Raw genomic sequence first — 22600 nt, 5'->3', positions numbered from 1 at the left:
CCTGATACTTGGGCACGGACCGCACGGCCTCCACCACCGCCAGGGACATCAGGTGCTGGACGAAAGGAATCCTCTGCCCCAGCTGGGACCGCAGCGGGATGGAGATCAGCAGCGTGGAGAGGGCGCATCCTACCGGGCTCAGCCAGGCGTTCGGTCCCCGCCCTGAAACACAGGCCCGTTGGGAAGCTGCTTCGTGGAGCCCGGCACACGCGCAGGTGCTCCGGGCCAGAGCTGGCCACAGGACTGGCTCCAGTCCACCTGGGCGTGGTAAGATTTCGGAATGCCCTAAGGCTAGTTGGATAACAGAAAGGTGGCTGAAAACGTTCCCGGCAGGACGAGCGGGACGCGCACGGTGTGGCTGGCGTAGCGCCCCGCCTCCGTGGGCACGGCGTTCCTGTCTCGCTGATGAATTCTCAGCCGAGGACATCGTGGGCACGAATGGAAACTTCGAGAAACGGGGGCTCATCAACAGCACAGTGCTCACGGCTGTACAATATGCTGGCAACCAGACCTGCATAGCTTACTTTTTTCAATTAAGAGGAAAACCAACAACACCCCTCCCCCCCAATAACTGGGGGTTGGGTGCAGTGGCTGTAATCCTAGTTACCTGAGAGGCAGAGATCTCAGTTCAAAGCTGGCCTGGGAAAAAAGCTGATGAGACTCCATCAAAAAGCTGGGTGTGCTAAGATTGGGGCCCACGCAAGCCTGGGCATCCATGTAAGAACTTACTTGAAAAACCAAAGGGCCAGGTAGGACTACTCAAATGACAGTGCCCCGGGGAGCAAGAGCACAGCCCCGGGCGCAAACCCTGTAAGTACCAGCAGCAACAATAACAAAAGTTGTGTTTCTCTGGTGCTGAGGATGGAAGGCCACGGGCTTCAAGCACTTGTAAGTGTCCAAACCCTGAGCTGCATGTTCTTAGACCTGGGGCTATTATCTCCAGAAAGCTTGTTTTGAGAAAGTGACCTCTGACAGCCACTGAGGTGTGTGTCCTAAAACCGAAGTTAGAACACAGCGGGGGAGGGGGAGTGAACCACAGCTGGTTTAGAATTTTTTTTTAATCTTCCATGTAAAACACCACATAGTTTGACATGGTGTTTGTTTTCCTCTGTAAGTTCAAGAGGAAGATAGAGGAAAACCAGAGCCTCCTCAGTCCTCCGCTTCTGAGGAGCCAGGAGGCCTTCTCCGCCCTGGACGGGACGGGACTGAGGCCGGGGAGGGCGGGACCCACGGAGCTCTGGAGGGGCCCATCCAATCACCACGCAGAGCAGAGTCTGCCTTTCCCGGGCACTAGGTGATGGGCACCGTCAGTGCCCCTCTGCATGTAAGTTAGTGGCACTCCAAGACACAAGGGGCCCCTGAACGAGGACCTCCCGGGAAATAAGTGTCTCTAGAACCAGTCTCCAACCGCAAGGCCCAGGGCGGAGGGGAGAACACAGGGCGGTGTGCGAGCCAGCGTCTCGCTCGCTCTTCCTGCCCTTCAGCTCCATTTCCGCAGCAGGCCTGAAAGCAGAAAAGCTCCGCACTCCGGTCCTCCCCGGCTCCCCCTCCTCGGGCACTGGGTGCTCGGCCACTAGAAGCACAGATTTGGGGAATGAAAACTAGCAGCGAAGATAACGAAAGACGACTGACCTTTGCCCTGGGTCTGCCGGACTGCAATGGCGATTAAACCCATTTCCTGCGGCATCTCAAACATCAACCTGGGAACGGTGGGAAAAAACTGGTCAGCCAGAACAGGGCAAGGGCTCAGAGGGGAAGGCGGCCGGGCGGGCGTGAGTGTGCCCACACCCGTGCCTGAGGAGGGGCAGACAAAATGTGCAAAGAGGAGGGCAAGCAGGAGGGAGGAAGCTGACACCGCCTACAGGCAGAGACCTGGTCAGACAGTTTCCCTTTGGAATATTCTGTCCCACTCTTTCTCTGCCCTGGCGCTACTATGCGGTACCTTCTTCAAGTGACAACAGGCGATTCCTGACATTTGTTTCTACTTACGGAGCTTTTTCTGTTCAAACACTGGTTTACAATCCTAGCAGAAGTTTCTGATTATTCAGGAAACCAATCCGGTGGTAATAAAGCTGTTTAAAAGATCCACTATCCCCTGAGAACTAATTATGTTTTAACTGTAGTAAATAAATCCACACCTTCAGCGAACTCACGGGAACCTTGGATCATTTAGACTCCGGCTTTGCTTTCAAATGGTTTTGTTTAAAAAGAACACAAGCTTATCTTTGGTGAGGTGGAGTGGCAGGTACAAAGAATGCAGTGTCAACACCAGACAGGTCACAGTCAATAGCTCTTGCTTGTTTTCTGTTTTGGGATTTTCTTTTGCTCCAGGATAAAGCTCTACCGCTGAGCCACACCTCCACTTCCAGCTTTTTGGTGGTTAATTGGAGATTAGAGTCTCAAACCCCCACCCCTCTGGCTTCAAATCAGGATCCTCAGATCTCAGCCTCGGGAGTGGCTGGGATTACAGGCGTGAGCCACCAGCACCTGGCTCCTTCTCTCTCCTTCGCCTTCCCGGGGAAGTTGCTGATCTAGCGCTGCGCGGAGGAGAGGGGCTTCCTGGCAGGGGATATCAAGCAGCAAAAATCAGACCGCTTGCCATCTCAGAAGAGCTGGCAGAATCTCTTTGGAAAACCCCCTTTTTTTCCCCCCCGAGGGGAAGGAGCAGTAGGGCAAGGACGGGGCAAAGCTGGATTCCGGCAAAACAAGGTGTGCAATAACCAGTGTGGAGTGCTCTGGCACCCCTGCAAGGAGACAGGGCCCTACACCAATGCAGGCTGTGGGAGCCAGGTACGAGTCAGCGGCTCCTGCGCTTGCCTGGCCTGCCTCGGGGGCTGCAGAAGCAACCACTTGGGAAGACGCCTCACTGGAGAGGGATGAGGCCTTGCTGGGGGAGGGGGGGCACCCTCTCAGGACTGCCCAGGGACTGAGGGCAAGCCGGCCAGGGGCAGCCCCCACTGCCACTGCACACGTAACAGCCCCCCAGTGTCTCTCCTGGACATCATGAATGACCCACTGAGATGGAGACAGAGCCTGCCCGGAGCCTCCAGCCATGAAGTGTCCTTCGCTCATGCTGGATGGGCAGAAAACCCTAAGAAGGACTCTTTGTCCACGTAAGGGGTGAGCATCATCTCCCTGGAACCCCGGCAGGGTCCCCGACCCCCTCACCTGGGGATCTGGGGCTCAGGGCTCTGGGCCAGACGCAGGAATGAGGGTGGGGTGGCTAGCACCCTGTGCAGATTGCAGAGCCTCTTGAGGTAGAGGCGAGAGGGGATGATCTTTCAGTAAACATGTAGACAGTCAAATGCTACTTTAGTGGGGGTGATGGAGAAAGGGTGCAGGAAAAAGGGGTAGTTGAAAAACCAAAGAAGCTTCTAGAACAAAGAGAAATGGGGAAGGCTGCAGGCACTGCTAGAGGCTTGGCAGCAGTGAGCAGGCAGGGCATGTGGATGAGGGCAGTGAGGCGGCCTTAGGCGAAGGGGGAGTGCTGGAGGAGGAGGAGGCATGGACCGAGGACAGAGCGAGCGAGCGAGCTCACACAGCCCAGAGCTGCCAGACTCCCCGCGCTAGCTCAAAGACGCACTTGTGAACGGTCCATTCTGCCTTTCTTAGGGGGGAGGGAGGGGAGGGAGGGAGGGAGGGAAGGAGGAGAAAAACAAAAAGCAGAGCAGAGGGAAGGAAGGAAGGAAGAAGAGGGGAAAAGATAAAAAAAGCAGAGCGGAAGGAAAGACGGAAAGGAAGAGCACGCAGAGGGAGGGTAAGAAGGAAACGAGGGAGGGAGGGTAAGAAGGGAATTATTTGGTTTTAGTTCCCTGCCTGTGTATTTTCTTTCTTAGCTGGCAAAGGATGTGGAATTAAAGGTTTCCGTAGCGGGGACTCATTGTTGTATCAAAGCAGGATTCAAGAAAGTGCTGTTTGGGGCTGGGGATATAGCCTAGTGGCAAGAGTGCCTGCCTCGGATACACGAGGCCCTAGGTTTGATTCCCCAGCACCACATATACAGAAAACGGCCAGAAGCGGCGCTGTGGCTCAAGTGGCAGAGTGCTAGCCTTGAGCGGGAAGAAGCCAGGGACAGTGCTCAGGCCCTGAGTCCAAGGCCCAGGACTGGCCAAAAAAAAAAAAAAAAAGTGCTGTTTGTACCACTGAGTTCTGAGGCTGAAACTTCTGGAACCCCGGGAGGATCACTCTGTAGACAAGTCAGTCCCATTACTGAGGACATGGGTACCCCTAAAGTGCTCTACCAGAAGTAGGCTGATTTTTACATGGCCATTAAAATGAAGTTCTGATAAGTTTTGATCAAGACTAATTTAGGAGGAACAAGAGAAACCCTAATCGAGTGAGAATTTAAATTTAAACCCAGACCATAGGCTTTGGGAATTTGAAATAGCCCACAATCACCCTGGTTAGGAAAGTAGAAACTTGGAAATGACCTAACTGTTCAGTACAGGAATGGTGAGCCGGATTGTGGTAAACAAAGCCAATCGAATGATTTGTAATCAATCAAATGACAGTTAATGAAGACTGCACAGGAGTATGGGATAAATGCATGCATTCAAATGCTAACTAAATAAAACACAAGACACCAGGCCAGAGGAATGACTCGGGAGGTAGAACACCTGGTGTTCAAGTCCCAATACGGCCCAAACCAACAAAGAAACAGAAGTGATACATTTATTCTAGCTATGTAAAATTCACAGAAAAAAGGGAGTGAGAAAGATTTGACAAAATGGTGGTTCTATTAGGATTTCTTTCTTTTAACTTATTTAAATTTTTCTACAAGACCATCAATCATTTTTAAGATAAAATTATTTTAATTTTCTGGGCAAATTATAGTTAGATATGTTGCTTATAATAATTGTTTATAAGTATTTTTAGGAATGACGCAAAAAAAGATTTGCTTTAGACAGTAACTCATGTAAGTCACTAACAGCTGCAGTCCTTGTTTTATTATAACTAATGGGCAGGAGGCTGTCTGTTAATCACAAAGGGAAATTCCTAAAACCTGGTTGTTCATATGAATGTCAGCCTTAAAAACACTACACTTTCTGATTCAGTGGCAATCTTTTTAGAATTGGATCCCAAGGAGTGGAAACAAGTTAACTCAAGTTCACAAATCTTGTTAGCATTACTGACAAATTGTGAAAGCCCAGAAACAACCCCAACAGTCCACGGGAGCAGAATGGAAAATGTCACCACTCCACATGAAACATCTTCCAGCTACCAGTGAGAGCCATGTGGGCCGACCCTGCCGACAGCAGCAGGTGCTTTAGTTAGGACACAAGGCTATAAGCACACCGTGATTCCAATGACGACTTAGAATGACACTGTTTAAAGTGTAATGTGACAAAATATGGAATAAGGTAATAGGCCAAAATGTTAATTATAGATTTTGTGAAGAGATTCGAAAAATATAGAAAATTATAAAGTGGAAAATAAATCACTCAGATTAAGTCCTTCTTCATATTAAAAGTATATCTTTTTCTAGAACTTAAAAAAATACACAGATATAAAGTATATTTTTTTAAATGAGTATTCAAGCCCCAATACTGGTGTGTGTATACACACACACACACACACATTTTACCAAATAAGTTTCTGATGTTTAGAAAAATTCTGACTCCCTCCTGGGCACTGTGGCTCACACCTGTAATCCTAGCTACTCAGTGGGCTGAGGACTGAGGATTATAGCTCAAAGTCAACCAGGGCAGGAAAGTCCTTGAGACTCTAGTCTCCAATTAACCACAAGAAAACCGAAAGTGGCGGTATGGTTCAAGTGGTAGAGCACTAGCCTTGAGCTGTAGAGCTGAGAGACAGTGTCCAGGCCCAGAGTTCAAGCCCCACAACTGACAAACTAAAACAAAAAAAGGGAGCTATAAAATGCAATGTTAAATATATAGTTATGGACCTTCTTATACTGGTCTTTGCTTTGCTATTTAAGGAACATTTTTAAACAATATCATGGTGTGATTCCCTTGATATAAATGTAAATTTATATCATCCAGGATATATAGTAACAGTGGGTGGTTGGGCACTAGGGGCTCACGCCTGTAATCCCAGCTACTTAGGGGGCTGAGATCTGAGGATTGCCGTTCAAAGCCGGCCAGGGCAGGAAAGTCCATGAGACTCTTACCTCTAATAAACCACTCAGAAAAAGCCAGAAGTAGCACTCTAGCTCAAGTGGTAGAGCACTAGTCTTGAGCACAAAGAGACTCAGGGATAATGCCCAGGCCCTGAGTTCAGGCCCCAGGACTGGCAAAAACAAACAAACAAAAAAAAACAACAGCAACAAAAACAGTGGTTATCTCTAGAAAGTAGAGGTAGAATTATGCAAGGACCTAAATTTTTTCTTTAGGTTTTCTCTTTAATCTCTGGAGGGTATGATTCCAAGTGATTTTTTTTTAAATTTCTCTTTTGCTTTTTTTCTGAAATCTTGCCTTGCTCCGCTTCCAGCAATGTCCATCCTCCAATCTCCCTCATCGAGTCTTTCCTGCGAGTAAAAGAAAGGGGAGTTTGGGCAGCCACCTGGTAGCGGACAAGCTACTCAGGAGGCTGGGATCTGAGGATTTCAGTTCAAAGCCAGCTTGAGCAGGAAACCCCTAAGACTCTTACCTCCAACTATCCAGCAACAAGACGGAAGCAGAGCTGTGGGCTCAGGTGGTAGAGGAGCTTCAAATGGCAATCCTCAGATCTCAGCCTCCTAAACCGCTGGGATTGTAGGTGTAAGCCACTGGTGCCCAGCTGGGTTCCTGCTTTTCTTCCTTTCTGGTCAGTCATGGGGCTTGAACTCAGGGCCTGGGTGCTATCCCTGAGCTTTTCAGCTCAAGGATAGGGCTCTACCATTTGGGCCACAGCTCTCCTTACGGTTTTCTAGTAATTAATTGAAGAGTCTCATGGCTTTCCTGCCTGAGCTGGCTTTGAACTGCAACTCTCAGATCTCAGCCTCCTGAGTAGTTAGGATTACAGGTGTGAGACACCCACGTCCAGTTGAGTTCTTGCTTTTTAATTTCTTTCAATAACTGAAAGAGTCTCTGAAATTTTCAAAAATTTACAAGCCACTACATTTGGGACAAAGCTCATTTACTCTGCCTTGTATATCTAAGAAGGTATTTTCCCTGCTCGGTTTCAAACATGCCAAAATTTCACCACATTTACATAAAATAATGAAAGAAGGTGTTTTCTTAGGTACAGAGCCAAGTCGGGGGCTACAGATTATCTGGGTGGACAAACCCACTGGAGGGTGAAGAGTTTCCTCCTCCAGAAAGGGGGAGCCACCTTCCCCGGGTCCTGGCTCAGCCACTGTTTCCGACTCCATTACCATCACTGCTCCAGATAGTTCTTACCAGGAAGAATCTCTTGCTTTTCCAGCGACCTTCAAAGGCAGAGTTTCTCCCAGCACCTTCTGTGCTGATCATCACCCTTCCTCCTCCTCCTCTCTCAGCCTCAACCTCTCCCCACAATCCTCCTCAGGCCCCACCTGGTCAGAGCAGCCAACACGCCAGTGCTAGCCACCAGGAAGCTTAGCACCAGCTTAGCTCCTGGCTCAATGGGACAAGGGGCTTCTTTCTTCCAAGGAGGGCTGCGCCCTATGATCTGCTGCGTTTATAGCCCCCACGAACGAAAAACCCCGGGTCTCAATCCAATCCTAGGGCAGATTTTCATCTGAATGCTTATTTTCCATCCTCTCCTTTGCCAATTTCACTCTGCCCATCTCTGCTGCCCCCGTGTCTGGCAGGAGGGGGCTGACCCCACGAAGCTGGCTTCGGTGATTTTATACGCCTCTCCATGACTAAGCCCGTCTCTCTTGACTCGGTTTAATCACGGATTCTCTAGGGCTTTCTCTAACGATGCAGAGGGCTTTCCGTCTTTCTCGATCGGCTTCCTTGGTGTGTACGGCTGGCTAAGGGGTCCAGGAGGACGTTCGGTCAAGGCAAACTGGAGGCAGTGCGTGTCCGGACCTCGTTCGCTCCAGGGTCTTCTCATCAGGATGCCAGCATTCGCATTAGGACCCCGGCTGACCTGCTCCCTCCCGACTCTGGGTCTCTGAGAGATACTATTTCCTCTGTTGTCTCTTCAGGGGTCCCTTCTGGAGCGAAGCCCTCCATGTTGGGTGGAGGCCCGTCTGCCCACCCTTGCCCAGGGAAGGCGCTCCCCCTCGGCCGGGCTGGACCCGCAGCCTCGGGTCCCCGTGGGTGAGGTCCTGGGCGTCATGGTCCGTTCAGCATGTGGGGACGGGCACTTCCCTGTCCTGTCTCCATCCTGCCCTTTACAAGAAGGCTTGTCTCCCGTGTTATTTTTGTGCTTACTGACCTTTTATGCTGCCCGACGTCTTACAATCAATCTCCTGTATATACTTGTATGTGCTTTTTTAAATTTAAACCTCTTTTTCTTTTTTTTTTTTTAAACTTAAAAAACACAGTACCATACTGCCAAAGGTGTGAGGAAACAAGCTCAAATAAGGAAGGGCTCCGAAGGCCGCCTTGCCAACAGAATGCCAGTAAAATCTGAAACCCAGGTTCAGACACACTGGGAAGGTTCCAAAATGTAAAACTTAAAGAACGTCTTTATTCCAGTAAATCACTTCCCTGCGAAGACCATCAGGACCCTGGGCTTTAATGGGCCAGGGAGTATCAGAGGAAGGGGAGGGGAGGAAAGGATTTGGACTGGTAAGAAATTTAATTTAAAAACTATTATGAGGGGTTTCATTTCCCCTCCCCCCAACCAAATCCATAAATCTTTTCCGTGCATTTTCTTTGCCTTGTTTTTTTTTCCTCAAAAAAAAAAAAAAAAAGGAAAAAGGAAAAAGGAAGGTATCAAACCAACACAGAATGGAGTAGCATTTAAAAAAAAATAACAAAGACTTATTTACCGAATCCCTGCTCATAAAATGCCACATTAGCTCTGGAGGAGAATCCAGAGAGGCTGCAACTCAACTGCATCCTCAGTGAGCGACCAAACGAGGGCAGGGATGATGAGTGAGCGGCGCTCGCGAAGGGACGAGGGGTGCGAGAGTCTGGACGGTGACAGCCCTCTTTAGTGGGGTGGCCAAGGCTCGGCCATCCCCCACTTACACCCAGAGGTGCGAACACACGTGAAAAGAAGGTGCAGTTTGCAGGTGAAAATCTGTATCTACATACAACGTGGCCTTAGCTCCTTGTAAAGGTGGAAAGCTCAAGAATCTGGGCTGCACGTGCGTGTGTGCGCATGTGCGGACACTGACCTAAGCGTAGGCTGCACGTGCGTGTGTGCTGGTTCTTATCCGTTTTCCTTCGGCTGCCGAGTGGACAGGCCCACCGGGCACCACCGGGGAGGAGGTGGCTCATGTGGTCCAGACAAGGCCATTTTACACCAGGCCCACACGCTGCTCGTCCGAGGAGCTGTCCGCACGAGGTGTCAGTCGCCTCCACTTCCTGCCTCGCGTGGCTCTGAAGGGCCGGGAACGGATGAATCCTCCAGTGAGGACACCTGAGAAGGCCACCCATGGCACCCCACCCAGGTGGTGCCCCCCTGGGCGCTGTCCTGGCCGCTGCAGCAGGAGACTGTCAGGACCCTGTAGGGAGGCCACGGCAGCCTGCTTCTGATTTCCTCTGCCTCCTCCCCGTCCCCACGCCCAATGGCGGGCTCAAGTCCATTCATGTGCTCATCGCATTTCCAGAGCGTGAGATTCACTCAACTCCCTCAAGCTTCTAGAAAACCCTTGTGCCACCGCTGCCCCTAGCAAGGGCAGGGCGTCTCTCTGCAGCCATTTTGCGCCAGGTCCTCTGTGCCCGATGCCCTCTGCTTGGTGAAATATCCTACAAAACGCTCTCAGGGAACGCGCGCCGCCGGCAGAAGCAAGGCGGCGCGGCCTCGTCCTACGCAGCGCGCAGGCCCCGGTCCCCCCCCCCCCCCCCGGGAGCAGAGCAGACGCGGGAGCGCGCACGCCGTGAGCAGAGGGACCGCCGCCACCCAGCTGACCCTTGGGCACTGACACGTGTGGGGACCCAGGTGGCATGCCGGCCCGCGGAGCGACCCTCACAAAGCCGAGAACAGAAAGCGGAGCTCAGCGTGCTCACCGTCAAGGCTGCTAGGCACGCTTGCACACGAGGAAGCTGCCTGGACCCCCTCATAACGCTTTTTACGATAAGCATTAAAATGCAAAGAGGAAGATGAAAGTTCCTGTGGCAGACCAGGTCTGTAAGGGACTAGGGGGGCGGTGGGGGGGGACCCTGGGCAGGGTCTGGAAGGGAGGCTGTGTACTCCATTACACTTGGGAAGTTTTTATATAAAATGAGTGTGTTATTAAAATGATGCTAAAGTTAAAAAAAATAAAAACCTCAGAGAAACTTGCAGGGAGGATGAATAACGTCTTTGGTAAAGATGAATAACAGATGGGGGGAGTCGTGTGGCACAGCTCTGAGCTGCCAGTGCTTGGATTTTGCTGTTTTTGTAAGACACTATGTTTGAGGTGGGCGGGGCAGAAAACATTTTCCTTTCTTTCTTTTTTTTTTTGGTAGTTCGGGCTGGCCTTGAACTCACTACGAAGTCCACGCATGGTCCTCCTGCCCTACCTCCTAAGTACTGGGACTATAGAGGTGTACAACCACACTCAGCTAAGTGGGCCTGGGCGCTGTCCCTGAGCTCTTCAGTTCAAGGCTGGCGCTCTACCACTTGCGCCACAGCGCCACTTCTGGTTTTCTGGTGGTTAATTAGAAACAAGAGTCTCACTGACTTTCCTGCCCTGGCTGGCTTTGAACTGTGATCCTCAGATTTCAGCCTCCTGAGTAGCTAGGATTGCAGGCGTGAGCCACCAGTACCCGGCACTTTTTTTTTTCTTTTTGTGCAGGTTCTGGAGTTTAAACTCAGGGCCCAGGCATTATCCCTAAGATATTTTTGTTTTTTGCTCAACCATGGCACTCATTTGAGCCACAACTCTCCTTCTGGCTTTTTGGTAGACTGGAGATAAGTCCCATGAACTTTTTTGCCCTGCTTGGCTTTGAACTCTGATTCTCAGATCTTAGCATCCTAAAGTAGCTAGGATTACAAGCATGTTCATTAGAAGTAATATTCTAATTACTGGAATGGTAATAGGGTCAGTTACTAGGAGTAATACTCCTAGTCTTGACATCAAGACCTATGGTATTGACTACCAAACATTTTTTCCAAAAACTTCTAAGTTATCTCCACCAGAGTTTAAACCAAGTTTACAGGAATTGGTTTCCTTATATTCTCAGCCATCTTGGGTATTATGATTAAGAAACATTTCTGTCTGTTGGCTAGGGTAGAGGTGAGAACATAAAGTTGACAAAGTCAGGTCCTGTGATGTTACCTTCACACCTTCCTATACTCAGGTGAAACAAAAAGCAATCAAGGATATACACGGTTGGCCAGCTCTTCTCAGGGTCTGCCGTTTCTGCTCACCTACAGGGGAGGTTGCAAGTGGCAGAGTGAGTCTCCCATCTGCTCTGTGATGACTTGGCAATGAGGGCCCCCCTCCTGGAAGGAGGTCAGGGGTTCCCTGGCTATCCCAGGGGCGGGGGGTGGGGGTGCGGGTGGGGGTGGGGGTGGTCATGCCTGTCAGCCCACAGGACACCTGAGTTTCTGGCAGTGAAGATGGCAGCAGTGTGGTGTTCTCCCCACTTAAAAAACCCGTGAAGTCAGCACAATTTCCCTAAGCCTGCCTGTTGCTGGTGATCTGGCACTGGCATGGTTTCTGATTCCCTTTAAAGCCAAGAACCAATGTGTTGGATGATGTGCTTTGCAAACAGAATGACATGCAATGATACACGGGGGTGTGCCTCAGTTTGAGCTGGCTTGTACTTACAACAGGTTAAATACGACGTCTCAGCGATGTTGTGGACCAGGAATCATAATAAAAAAAGGAAAAAGAAAGTGACGTATAGGCCTGTCCAAAACACAATCTCCATACGCCCTGCTATGGTTCACCCACAAAGGCTTGATGATAAAAAATACACACCAAGGAGCAAGAATCGCAAATAGATCCCACACCTGAGCTACTGACATCCACGGATGCACCCCTAGCACGCGCCACCAGCAACCGGAGACCCTCCACCGGGAAAGGGAGACCCGGGCGGCGCTTCCCTACACATCTTGTCTCCGCGTGACTCCTAGCCACGCAGCTTTCAGCGTTTTCGAGCAGCAGCTCAGCCAACTGCCAAATTCCTGCTGGGCCAGCCAAGAAGTATGAACCAAAAATGCAAAAAACACCCGGTTTTGCTTTCCTATTTTTTTTTTAAAGCAATACATCAGACATAAAAAGAACTCCTTTGTACGTCTTCACTGTGGGGCCGGAGGAAAGTCATTCACCCTGGGAGGAGGCAGCCTGACCTTACCTGCAACTTCTCTCCTGCCCGTGGATTTTTCTCACCCCATTAAATATAACCTACCCTGGATGGGTTTTTACCACGTGAGAGAAATAGGGAGTGATGGGGGAAAACCAACCGACAGGCAGGCGGCTGGCGCAGGGGCATACCCTGTAACATGGTGGTTCTCACAAAGGGTGCCTCGGGGTCCTGTACGAGGTGCTGTTCGCAGGGGCCTGTTTGAGGGCCTCACAAAATGGGCTTCTTTATGGTGTCCTCACGCATTCTCACGCAAAGTGCATCCACCCCTCACGCTCTCCCCACCCGGGAGTCCCCACCCCAGCAGAATGCCTGCAAACACACCGTTTGCAAAAGGAACTATAGAAGAGTTGCCTGTAATCCTAGCTGCTCAAGAGGCTGAGATCTGAGGACTGAGGTTCAAAGCCAGCCCAGGCAGGAAAGTCCTGAGACTCTTGTCTCCAATTTATCAGCCAAAAGCCACACACTGAGGTCAAGCCCTAGAACAGGTACAAAAAAAAAGTACTGGCACAATAAAAGAAAAAGGAAGCAAGGAAGAAAGATGGCAGATTAGAATGGAGTGACTTACAAGCAGGAAGAGAGCACGCTGACAGGTGCTGGCAGGGGCACCGACAGCAGGAGATCATCTCAGCAGGGGTCCCCAGTCCCCTCCGGGTTAGCAAGGCCCTCAGGGCTGGCCGGGGACCCTGCCTCAATCACCAGCCATGAGGCAGGCAGCTTTGCGGCCCCAGGAGCCGAGTCCCTGGGGACTAGCAGCCTTTTCTTCGGTCACATGGCAGGAGAGCTCGTTCACTTTGGCTTCTGTGTGACAAGGGACAGCTGCCACCTGCTTCAAAGGTTCACTGGGGTGGTCAGAGCAGAAGTGGCTAGGGAACCCTAGGGAGTCACGGACACTTGACCATCCTGGTCTTGCAGGAATGGTGATCATTGAACTAATGATGAAGAAGAAAAGGAGGATCACTACCCACTGATTTTATTATACCAGCCGCATGTGAAGGCTGTCGGTTATTTCAACTACTGTTCAGGACGGCACTACGAGATGGGAGCTACTACACACAACCACCCTGACTAACTAACTGCTCAGAGAACTTGAGTGACTCATCCAGGGCCACACAGCAGTGACAAGTACCCACGAGAAACCACTGTCCCCAAGCAATCAAATCAACAGACTGTGCCTCCTGTCAGGATGCTGCTGGGGAGGCTCAGGAAGGGGGAGCTGTGTCTGCTTCTGCCTGCCAGCCTTGGGGGGGGGGGGCAGGGGGCGCTGATGGTGAGAGCAGCAGAGGTCTGAAAGTCACTGTCCGGACCTGAACTACACCAGCCACCCCATCCACTCGGCATGCTGTCTGGTTGAAGCTCTCATTGGAAGACAGCGCCTCTTTAGCAGGGAGGGAGGGCAGGCAGCCTGTGGAGGGGGCACCGGCATGGATGGCCATTCAGAAGCCACTGTATCTACTGCTCAAAGAAAGCAGGTGAAACCAGAGTGCTTCTCCGAGCCTGCGTGTCTGCCCTGCCTGGAGTCATAGCTTCTGCCAGGGACTGGCTCTTGTGCTCTCCCTCCAGCAACTGCTCCGAGGGGACCAGCTCTGAATTCCTGGGGGCATGTCCACGAGGACGCAAGGAATCCATGGAGCCCCTGCCACATGTGGGCCCCCTCCAGGCTCTGGGGAGGACTCCCCATTAGGAAGCTGGTATTCCAGTATGCAGGTGCAGGGAGGATGCGGGGGTAGGGTGGGAGGCAAGAAGGAGGCTGACTTAGTGAAAGCAAAGCAGGGAAGGGGGGTTAGAGACACAAGGATGAGTGAGGATAGCAAGGGAACACTGCTGGGTAAGACATTTGCTCAGAGAGCAGAAGAACGTGAGTAGAAGATTCCAGGCACCGGGGGAACCAAGCTGGCTGACACACCGTGTGTGACTGACGGGGAGAGGCTATGGAAGCAGGAGCTAGGTGGGCTGGGGAAGGCCTGGCTGGGGATCTGCAGACTTGAATGGTGCCAGTCATGGGAGGATACATCCATAGGAGCAGCACTCGCGAAGACGGGGCAGAACCATCACCTGAGCTCGGGGCTACAAGCTGGTCTAAGCAGCAAGATGTGTCTTTTACAAATAAAAATGGGGTCATTGTAGGGAGAGGGTGATGATGATCTAACTCCCGTATGTACATATGGATGGATGGATGGATGGATGGATGGATGGATGGAGGATGCATGTAGGCATGTATGTATGCACTGGTAGCTCTGGAGTCTGGACTCAGAGCCTATCATCCACCTCTTTACCCCTGACATCCCAGATGTACAATTTAAAGGGATTCACACGAGTGCTTTATGACAGAGCATGGGGAGCAGTGAATATGGGGGCTGGAGGGTGGGGGGCAGTGAACTGGGGGGAGCTAGACACTGTGCTGGGGGGATTCTGCCCCTGACTGGGGTAGAAGAGCCAGCAGTAGGGGAGTGCGTGCTTTGTAGATGGAGCCACGAGAATCCGACGGCGGAGTGGATTCCTGAAAGGGAGAGGAGGTCAAGGCTGAGCCTAAGAGTTGAGGCCAGCGTGAGTGGGGGAAAGGAGACGTGCCATGGACTGACCGAGTGGGCTGCAGGGAGGCAGTCGGGCGCTGGGGTTGGAGGTGGCAAGATGAGATGTGTACCTCACAGACCTGCGTAGTGTGGGGTGGAAGGGAAAGGCGGAGCTCACAGACTCGGGGGCCTTGCCATCAAGGGCAAAGTAGAGCCACCGGAGAGCTTGGGGAGGTCGCTTAGGGAGTAAGCTGACTGGAGTTACAAGACTTGTGATAAACTCGACTTCGGTCTCTGGCAAAGACACCACCAGGTTAGCAGTTTAGAAACCAGTATCCTTCCGTTTCTCTACAGCAACACCAAGCCTGGTGACCACAAACTGCCTATCATGCCTGTGCTGCAAAGAAAGAGAATGGTGGAGCAGATAAGAGTAAATGAGTCCCCTCACCCACCCCGGCTGCCTAGACAGAACCACAGTGCAGTCACCGAGCATCGGGATGGAGCCCCCTCACCCACCCCACCCCGACTGCTAAGACAGAACCACAGTGCAGTCACCGAGCATCGGGACGGAGCCCCCTCAGGAGGTGCGTGCTTTCACACTTTGATACATTCCAGGTGGGAGCAAAGGAGGACAGTAACCGTCCTCAGGATCTGCAACATAAGCTATCCGCTGTGGTTTGAGTAGCCTCTCAAGTTCACGTGTTGTTAATTTAGTCCTGAATCCATATGGTGATGGTATTTGGAGGTTGGGCCTTTGGGAGGTGATTAGGATTAGAGGAGGTCAGACAGGTGGGGCCCCCCATGACGGAATTAGTGGCTTCATAAAAAGAGGAGTAGAGAACAAAGTGAAAGGCTGACTCCATCTCCCCACGCCCTATCTTCTGCCCAGTACCATGCTCTTAGACTCCCTTGTCTCCAGAGCTAATCAGTCTCCACACTTATTCTCTATTAATTACCCAGTCCCAGGTGTTTTATTATAATATTGGAAAACAGTCTAAGATAGTGCTGAAAGAGGTCAGTTTGGATGCCAGATACATTGTACTGTACTATAGGAATTTTACAACAATTTGATGGATTGTTGTATTCCTGTGTATTCCTAGCTGAAATTAGAAATTTGGGGGACATACTTTCTCCTTTACAGCTCTATATGTAAAACAACAATTCCTTCAGAGACAGAGAGTCCAAAGCATTCCTTTCATGGGGCCAGGTACAGACTGTGGCTAGCTGTGAACAAGCTCCACCTCGCTTCTGAAAGCTTCGGGAAGGGCCCCTTCCCTTCCCTCCTCCCCCAGGGCCTGGGGTAGTACCCCAGGCAAAGCACATGCCCAATAAATCTAAATAAATGTCACATAAACGAGCAAATAAATATTCATTAGAAGTTAACCAGATAGTTAATTTAGGTCACTCACTGGAAAAAAGAAAAACAATGAAGCTAGAAAGGGACTTTACTTTTAATTTCAAAGGTTAATTAGGACAAGGTTTACAAAAATACTTCAGTGGCTTAAGTAAACTGAGATTAAGTGGCATTCAGAATGGCTGCCATCTGGAACTGTGAAAAACACTATGTGTCACAAAATAGAAAAATAAGAAAGGAAGCTTTTGTACCCATTTCGTGATTCTACTAGACATGCAACATTAATACTAGATCATTTGCAATAAAATTAACATCAACAAAAGAAAAGAGCACCAGGCATGTAAGAGGCTGGAGGTATGGCTGAGTGGTAAAATACCTTCCTAGCCAGCATGAGAGTTCAAGCCCTTATTGCCAAAAACCTTTTTTAAAATGCACATAGTTAAATCAAATAAAATGCTAGCCAACAATTCCAGATGCATCTATCTATGTACAGATGTATGATCATTCATTTCTCTCAGAATGCAAAGATGGCTTGATATCAGAGAAATGGACCATTGCATTGATTTTTTTTTCAGCAGATGCAGGAAAAGCGCAGTTTTCCCAATGATCCATTTATTGACTTTACCAAATGTCCTGATTCCCAAACCCATGTTTTTTCCCCTACCATTTAAATTTTTGTTGTGATTTGGATTAGATGTCTCGAATTAGGCCCAGAGACTTAGGAAGCTGCTCCAGCGCTCTATGCTTCACTTCTCAAATTTGGAAAGATGGAAATTCAGTAACTCACCCAAATCACAGGTCAGTTTGTGGACTAAGATAGGAAACTGCAAACACCTTGTCAGGGAACTCCATCCATCTATCTCCTCTGGGCTATCTGGATTTCATGATTCATTTCTGTGTTGATGAACTGGCCCACTGTGAACTTCAGAGAACACAGGAAAGAAAGAACATCTTCCCCGTCATCTTGAGCTCAGTGACACAAAGACTCTGGGCTGCAGCCTGTTCCTGTCACCTCATCATCAAGGATATGGCAAGAGCATGCAGGACAAGTCACTCCTACTGATGGAGGCAGACACGTCTGTATTAAAGTAGCTAATGAGGATGTGGGTACTCACACCACACACCTGGTGCATCAGGAGTCCTCTGTAAACAGTACACAGATAGGCACAGACACCCACAACAAGACACAATACACAGAGGAAGTAGAGGCTGTTCCCAGCCTCTCAAAAACAGTGGGAGTAGCCAACAGGCTGAGGAAAACAGCAAGTCACAGGGCTGCAAAGGCTCAGGCTACGCCTGCCCCATTCCCAGCATCTTCATCTTCACAGGGTAGTGATTTCTCTAACTCTACCCGACTGGTGAGGAAGGGAGGGGGCAGGGGTTGGAGTTCATCTTGTGTAAGTGGCAGCATTAGGGGCTCCCAGCCAGGGCTCAGTGGCTCATCCTCTCTCCTCTTCAGTGTTGGCCCTGTCATGTGAAGGGACAGAAACCGAACATTCCTATTCCATCGTTCATGACATTAAAAACCCTAACCTTCAAAATTCCAGAGCATAAGCTATTCTGATGACCCCACACATATACACCACCAGGATAGGAGGTCCGGTGCTGACTTCAGGTCATTCCCCTTGGGGTGTGAGTTCTAGCCTCTGTCTACTATGATGAGACAAGGTGGCAGCCGGTGCAGACCGGTTGATTATAAACCCATGGCTGCTGCACGTGGCCAGCTCCCCCGTGGCACCACTGGCCTTGGTGGCATCTGTATGTGGCCCTGGTACTGGATGCCTGCAGCAGATGGTAGGAACAGGCAGGAAACAACTTGTCTGAATGTATTTCCATAAGGAAACTGGTTTTCCAGCATGGAAGATCAGTGCTAAGCCATGGGCGCTCCTGTTTCTCTAGCTGGCCCAAACATACCTAATTCACAAAAGAAATGCATGTAATTTCCCAACCTGCAATGGACGCTGAAAAAGAACTTCAGGATTTGACCCCAACTCAGCTCACCGGAGCTGTGCAGAAGATGACAGTAAGAAAGGGAGACAAGAGCTTCACCTCCTAAGTCAGTTTGAACAGGGATGAAAGAAATGTGAGAGGAAGAAGTGGAGCAGAGCTACGCGCGCCTTAGGTCAAGGCCTGCAAAGCCCATAGATCTGCACGGCCAGCGCAGCTGATGTCTTATTGTCAATTTAACTCTCTTATGGCAGAATAACTTCTCTTTGAGGAAAGGTGTGTAACATGCTGGAAGACCTGAAGCTATGGCTTTGACTTACTGTGAGCAATTATATACTGTTTGTAAAAACTGCAAGTCAGGGACTGGGAATGTGGCTTAGTGGTGGAGTGCTTGCCTAGAATGCATGAAGCCCTGGGTTCGATTCCTCAGCACCACATAAACAGAAAAAGCCAGAAGTGGTGCTGTGGCTCAAGTGGTAGAGTGCTCACCTTGAGCAAAAGAAGCTCAGAGACAGTGCACAGGCCCTGAGTTCAAGCCCCAGGACTGGCAAAAAAAAAAAAAAATGTAAGTAGGTTGATTTTATTTCCATTTGCTCTTTTAGCAATAGTAATATTTATCATATTGCCTTTAATAGGAATATTTCATAGTACCTAATAACATATAATGCAAGATAAATACTATACATGTTCATATATTTAAAGTATATATTATATATTTTGCTATACTATCTGTTTTAAGTACACTTAAATATATGTGCTATTATATGCTAGAATATATATATATTTATAATATATATTGTATCATATGTAACATAAATTTTATTTTGCTTATAATATGAATGTATGTTTATAACAGTATAAAACTCACCTAAAAATAACCACATTACATATACAATAATTATATAACTATGTTATAATATATATAAAACTTGTATATATAAAATACAAACATTATATATTGCTTATGTAAGTATAAATTATATATGTTATATAAAAATACAATTATTTCACAGCTAACCATAGCAAAAATCTGGATTCAAATCTCTAAGCCCACTCTACTACTCTCTGTATTGCATGAAACATCAAGAACAGCAGCACTCTTGCAATCCACTTATGGCAAACTAAAGTTGGTTCTCTTTCCCCTCTCACTAGGATTCCCACAAAAAAAGCCCAATCCCTATGGAACCCCAGGAGTACAAGCAACAGTCCAGCAAGCAGCCTCTCAGTCAGTGGTCGTGGTGTAAATCAGCCAAAAAAGCGAATCAGGAATTAATTATTGTAACAACCCTGAAATAGACCTCTAATTCTTATTTTGAAGATCAAAAACATAGGTAAAGGGGCTGGGGATATGGCCTAGTGGTAGAGTGCTTGCCTCCTACATACACATGAAGCCCTGGGTTCAATTCCCCAGCACCACATATACAGAAAAAGCCAGAAGTGGCGCTGTGGCTCAGGTGGCAGAGTGCTAGCCTTGAGCAAAAAGAAGCCAGGGACAGTGCTCAGGCCCTGAGTTCAAGCCCCAGGACTGGCCGGAAAAAACAAACAAACACCCATAGGTAAAGATCTGGGTATGATTAAAAACTATCAACATGATGAAGAACTCTTTGGGGCAACTGAAGTCAGGTTCTTAATCGTGTTAAGGGAACTTGAGTAACAACTGCCACACGGTGACAGCCCCCAGGGCTGAGCGGGCAGGGAGGGCCCATCTTGGTCACCGGCACGCCGCCCTTCTGGACAGGAACGGGCATCACAGGTGATCTTAGCTCAGGAGGGCCTAGCGGCAGGGCGCAGACGGACCAACGGTTCACTGCGTCATCTACGCTCCGTCTAAGTCTTCAACGTTTCTGTTTGCAGGATGGAATGGACTTACCAAATGTGTAAAGCCATCATTTTCTCCTTTCAAACCAGAGTGTAAGAGGCAGGATTCAATCTGGATTCCAGAACTGCTCATACAGGGCGACCTTTTGTCCAGAAGTTTGTTGCCAACGTTTCAGTTTATGCCTGGGAGGCACAAGGCGAGGTTGCTGGATGTGGCTGGAGCGTTTGGCAGCACAGCTCCTGGCTCTGACAGGTTCTGGCTGCAAGAACCATCCTACACTGATTTATTCTTCAATTTTAATTCTATTTTTCTCTACATGAATCAGATTTATGTTTCCAAAGCAAAAGTGGAAAGGGAAAAAAAATACCCATAAAGTGAAAAAAAAAATCTACAAGGTTAAGGGGAAAAAAAAGCCTGCAATACAGGGATGGACTTGTTAGCTAATAATACCCATTCCAGGAAGAATCAGGCACTGTAACAGCCAATGTGGTGTCAACTTCCCCCTCAGGAACCAGGCCTGCGTGCTCACAGCCCCCCACATTCGTTCCCAGCCATCCACTTCACCAGACCAGAGCTCTTTCAGGGGAGACTGATTTCCAGCGTTCACTACAGAAACAGAATGCTTCATTACACCAAGACACAACACTCTCCAAATCCAGCAGGTAAATAGAGAATGAAACCTAACATTTACAGTCACCTTGAAAATGCTACGCATTTTGCCCTTAAATGAGGAAGTGTGGCCCACCAATCCCCTTCCTGCCCGGCTGCTGGCTCCTTCGGCGCCGGGCTCCACGTGTCTGCCATGGGGTCCATTAGTTCCTCTTGGCTGGGCCCTCATCGCCCGATGCTCACAGCAGGTGCTCTATCTGCAGCTCATTTCAAACTCGCAGGTGATGCTTTGCATCGCTGACCAGGGCACCTGACCAAGGCATCTGAGTAGGGCGTAGTGCTTCTGATTTTGTCTCATGGTTCTTTAATCACCAGAAAGCATTTGGAGCTTCCCCTGCTAAGCAAACCAAGGCTCTCACGGGCCAGGCTCCAGATTCATCCTGAGCCCTCAGACTGTTCTGGCACATAGGCGTGGTCACGGGTCTGCTCCAGGGTTCCACAATGGGCCACCCCAAAATTACCACCACTCACCAACTACATGGGTGATGGAATGATGCAGCTCACCTGCAGGTCCCGGCCCTGTGAGTTGCTGGTGATCCATGACTCCCAGAGATGCCCTCATTCACCCCCTCTGTCCTTCAGCAGCCTCAAGGTGCATTAGAGCCCCATGGTCAGAACGCAGTAAGGTGATGTTTGTGGAGCTCAGCGCTGGGTAAGCGAGGTGGGGGAGTGGATACCTTTCCACAGAGCACATCTAGCAAGTGCATCCAGCAAGAGCTCCAGGAGCTACCTTGCTCTGCACGACCTCAGCCACAGTGAATGAGCCGACCGAGCTTCGGGGCCTGGCACCCATGGCTGTCACCTGACACTATGCTTCCCACAGCTTCTAGCAGTGTGGTTGGTCTCCTGTGGCAGCTAGCCACGTGCTTCAGTGGGGTCAAAGCCCTCATGCTGGGGTGAGGGGACAGTGGAGCCTCTGACTTCCCACACTAGGCTGTCCTGGCACATGCCCTCCATGATGCCAAGATCAGGAGAACCTAGCCAGGCGTTGGTGGCTCACGCCTGTAATCCTAGCTACTCAGGAGGCTGAGCTCTGAGGGTCACTGTTCATGAAAGAGTGTGATGTCCAATTAACCACCAAAAGAGCCAGGAAGGGGAGCTGTGACTCAAGTGATAGAGCCTTGGACAAAAAGAGCTCAGGGAAAGCACTCGGGCTCTGAGTTCTAACCCCAGGACCAGCACCCCACCCCACCTCTCAAAAAATCAAGAGAATCTGATTTTTCAATAGCAAAGAAAGAAGGCAGGTGTGATGTCCAGCTTGGTTGGGAAGTATGAGGCTGGCAAGGGCAAAATATGCTTCCAGATTTTAAACCACAACAAAACCATCTCTGCCGACTCTCAGTCCTCAAACACAAAAGTAACCCCTAGCCAGGCTCGGGCCTGTGTGGTGCTCCTCACCTCAGGCCCCTTCCTCCTCCTGTGTGGACCGGCGTCCTGGCCTGGCTCCGGGCTCTGTGTTTACAGGCAGGGCGGCAGGAAGGACATGACCTCCCCAGCTCATGGTGGGTTAAGCAGCCTGATTGAACGCGGCTGCTAATTAAGGGCTCCTCTTGTCTGGCAGGACCACCGGGGTACCTCGTGCACTTGTTCATGACCACAGCACCTCGCTCAGAAATTAACTCTTGATGAGAGCAGACAGGGGCCCAGCTGGTCCTCGGAGTCCTCCCAAGTAGATAAATGAAGTGTAATCAGAGCGCTCGCCGCTGACTGCCAAGGGAAGAGGAGCGCTCCGTGACCTCCTGGTAAAGCCCGCAGTCTACTTTTACAGGGACTTAATTCTCTGCACTGGGGACACTGACTGGAGCCGGGAATGGCGTGAGGAGGGCTGGCGTGGAGGTGTCCACCGCTGAAAGCTCACCTCATGAGGTAGGAGCTGAAGGAATAGGGGTGACTGACAGCAGACTGGTTTCCCATTGGCAAATATTTTCAGGAGGATGTGCTATTTCTCCCCCATTCACTC

At 49.8% G+C, this 22600-nt stretch overlaps 1 protein-coding gene across 1 annotated transcript in view; it reads right to left on the bottom strand.

Annotated features, from left to right (window-relative positions):
• The window catches only part of Hlcs (holocarboxylase synthetase), a 130461-nt gene that overhangs the window by 5304 nt on the left and 102557 nt on the right, over positions 1 to 22600 (bottom strand). Inside the window, 2 exon segments of the mRNA XM_048346243.1 lie at positions 2 to 162; positions 1633 to 1700. Of these exon segments, the coding sequence (XP_048202200.1) occupies positions 2 to 162; positions 1633 to 1700 (229 nt within the window).

Source organism: Perognathus longimembris, chromosome 5 (genome assembly GCF_023159225.1).
Source record: "Perognathus longimembris pacificus isolate PPM17 chromosome 5, ASM2315922v1, whole genome shotgun sequence".
NCBI lineage: Eukaryota > Metazoa > Chordata > Mammalia > Rodentia > Heteromyidae > Perognathus > Perognathus longimembris.
The sequence above is the reverse complement of the archived record's forward strand: the minus strand, read 5'-3'. Positions and strand labels throughout refer to the sequence as shown.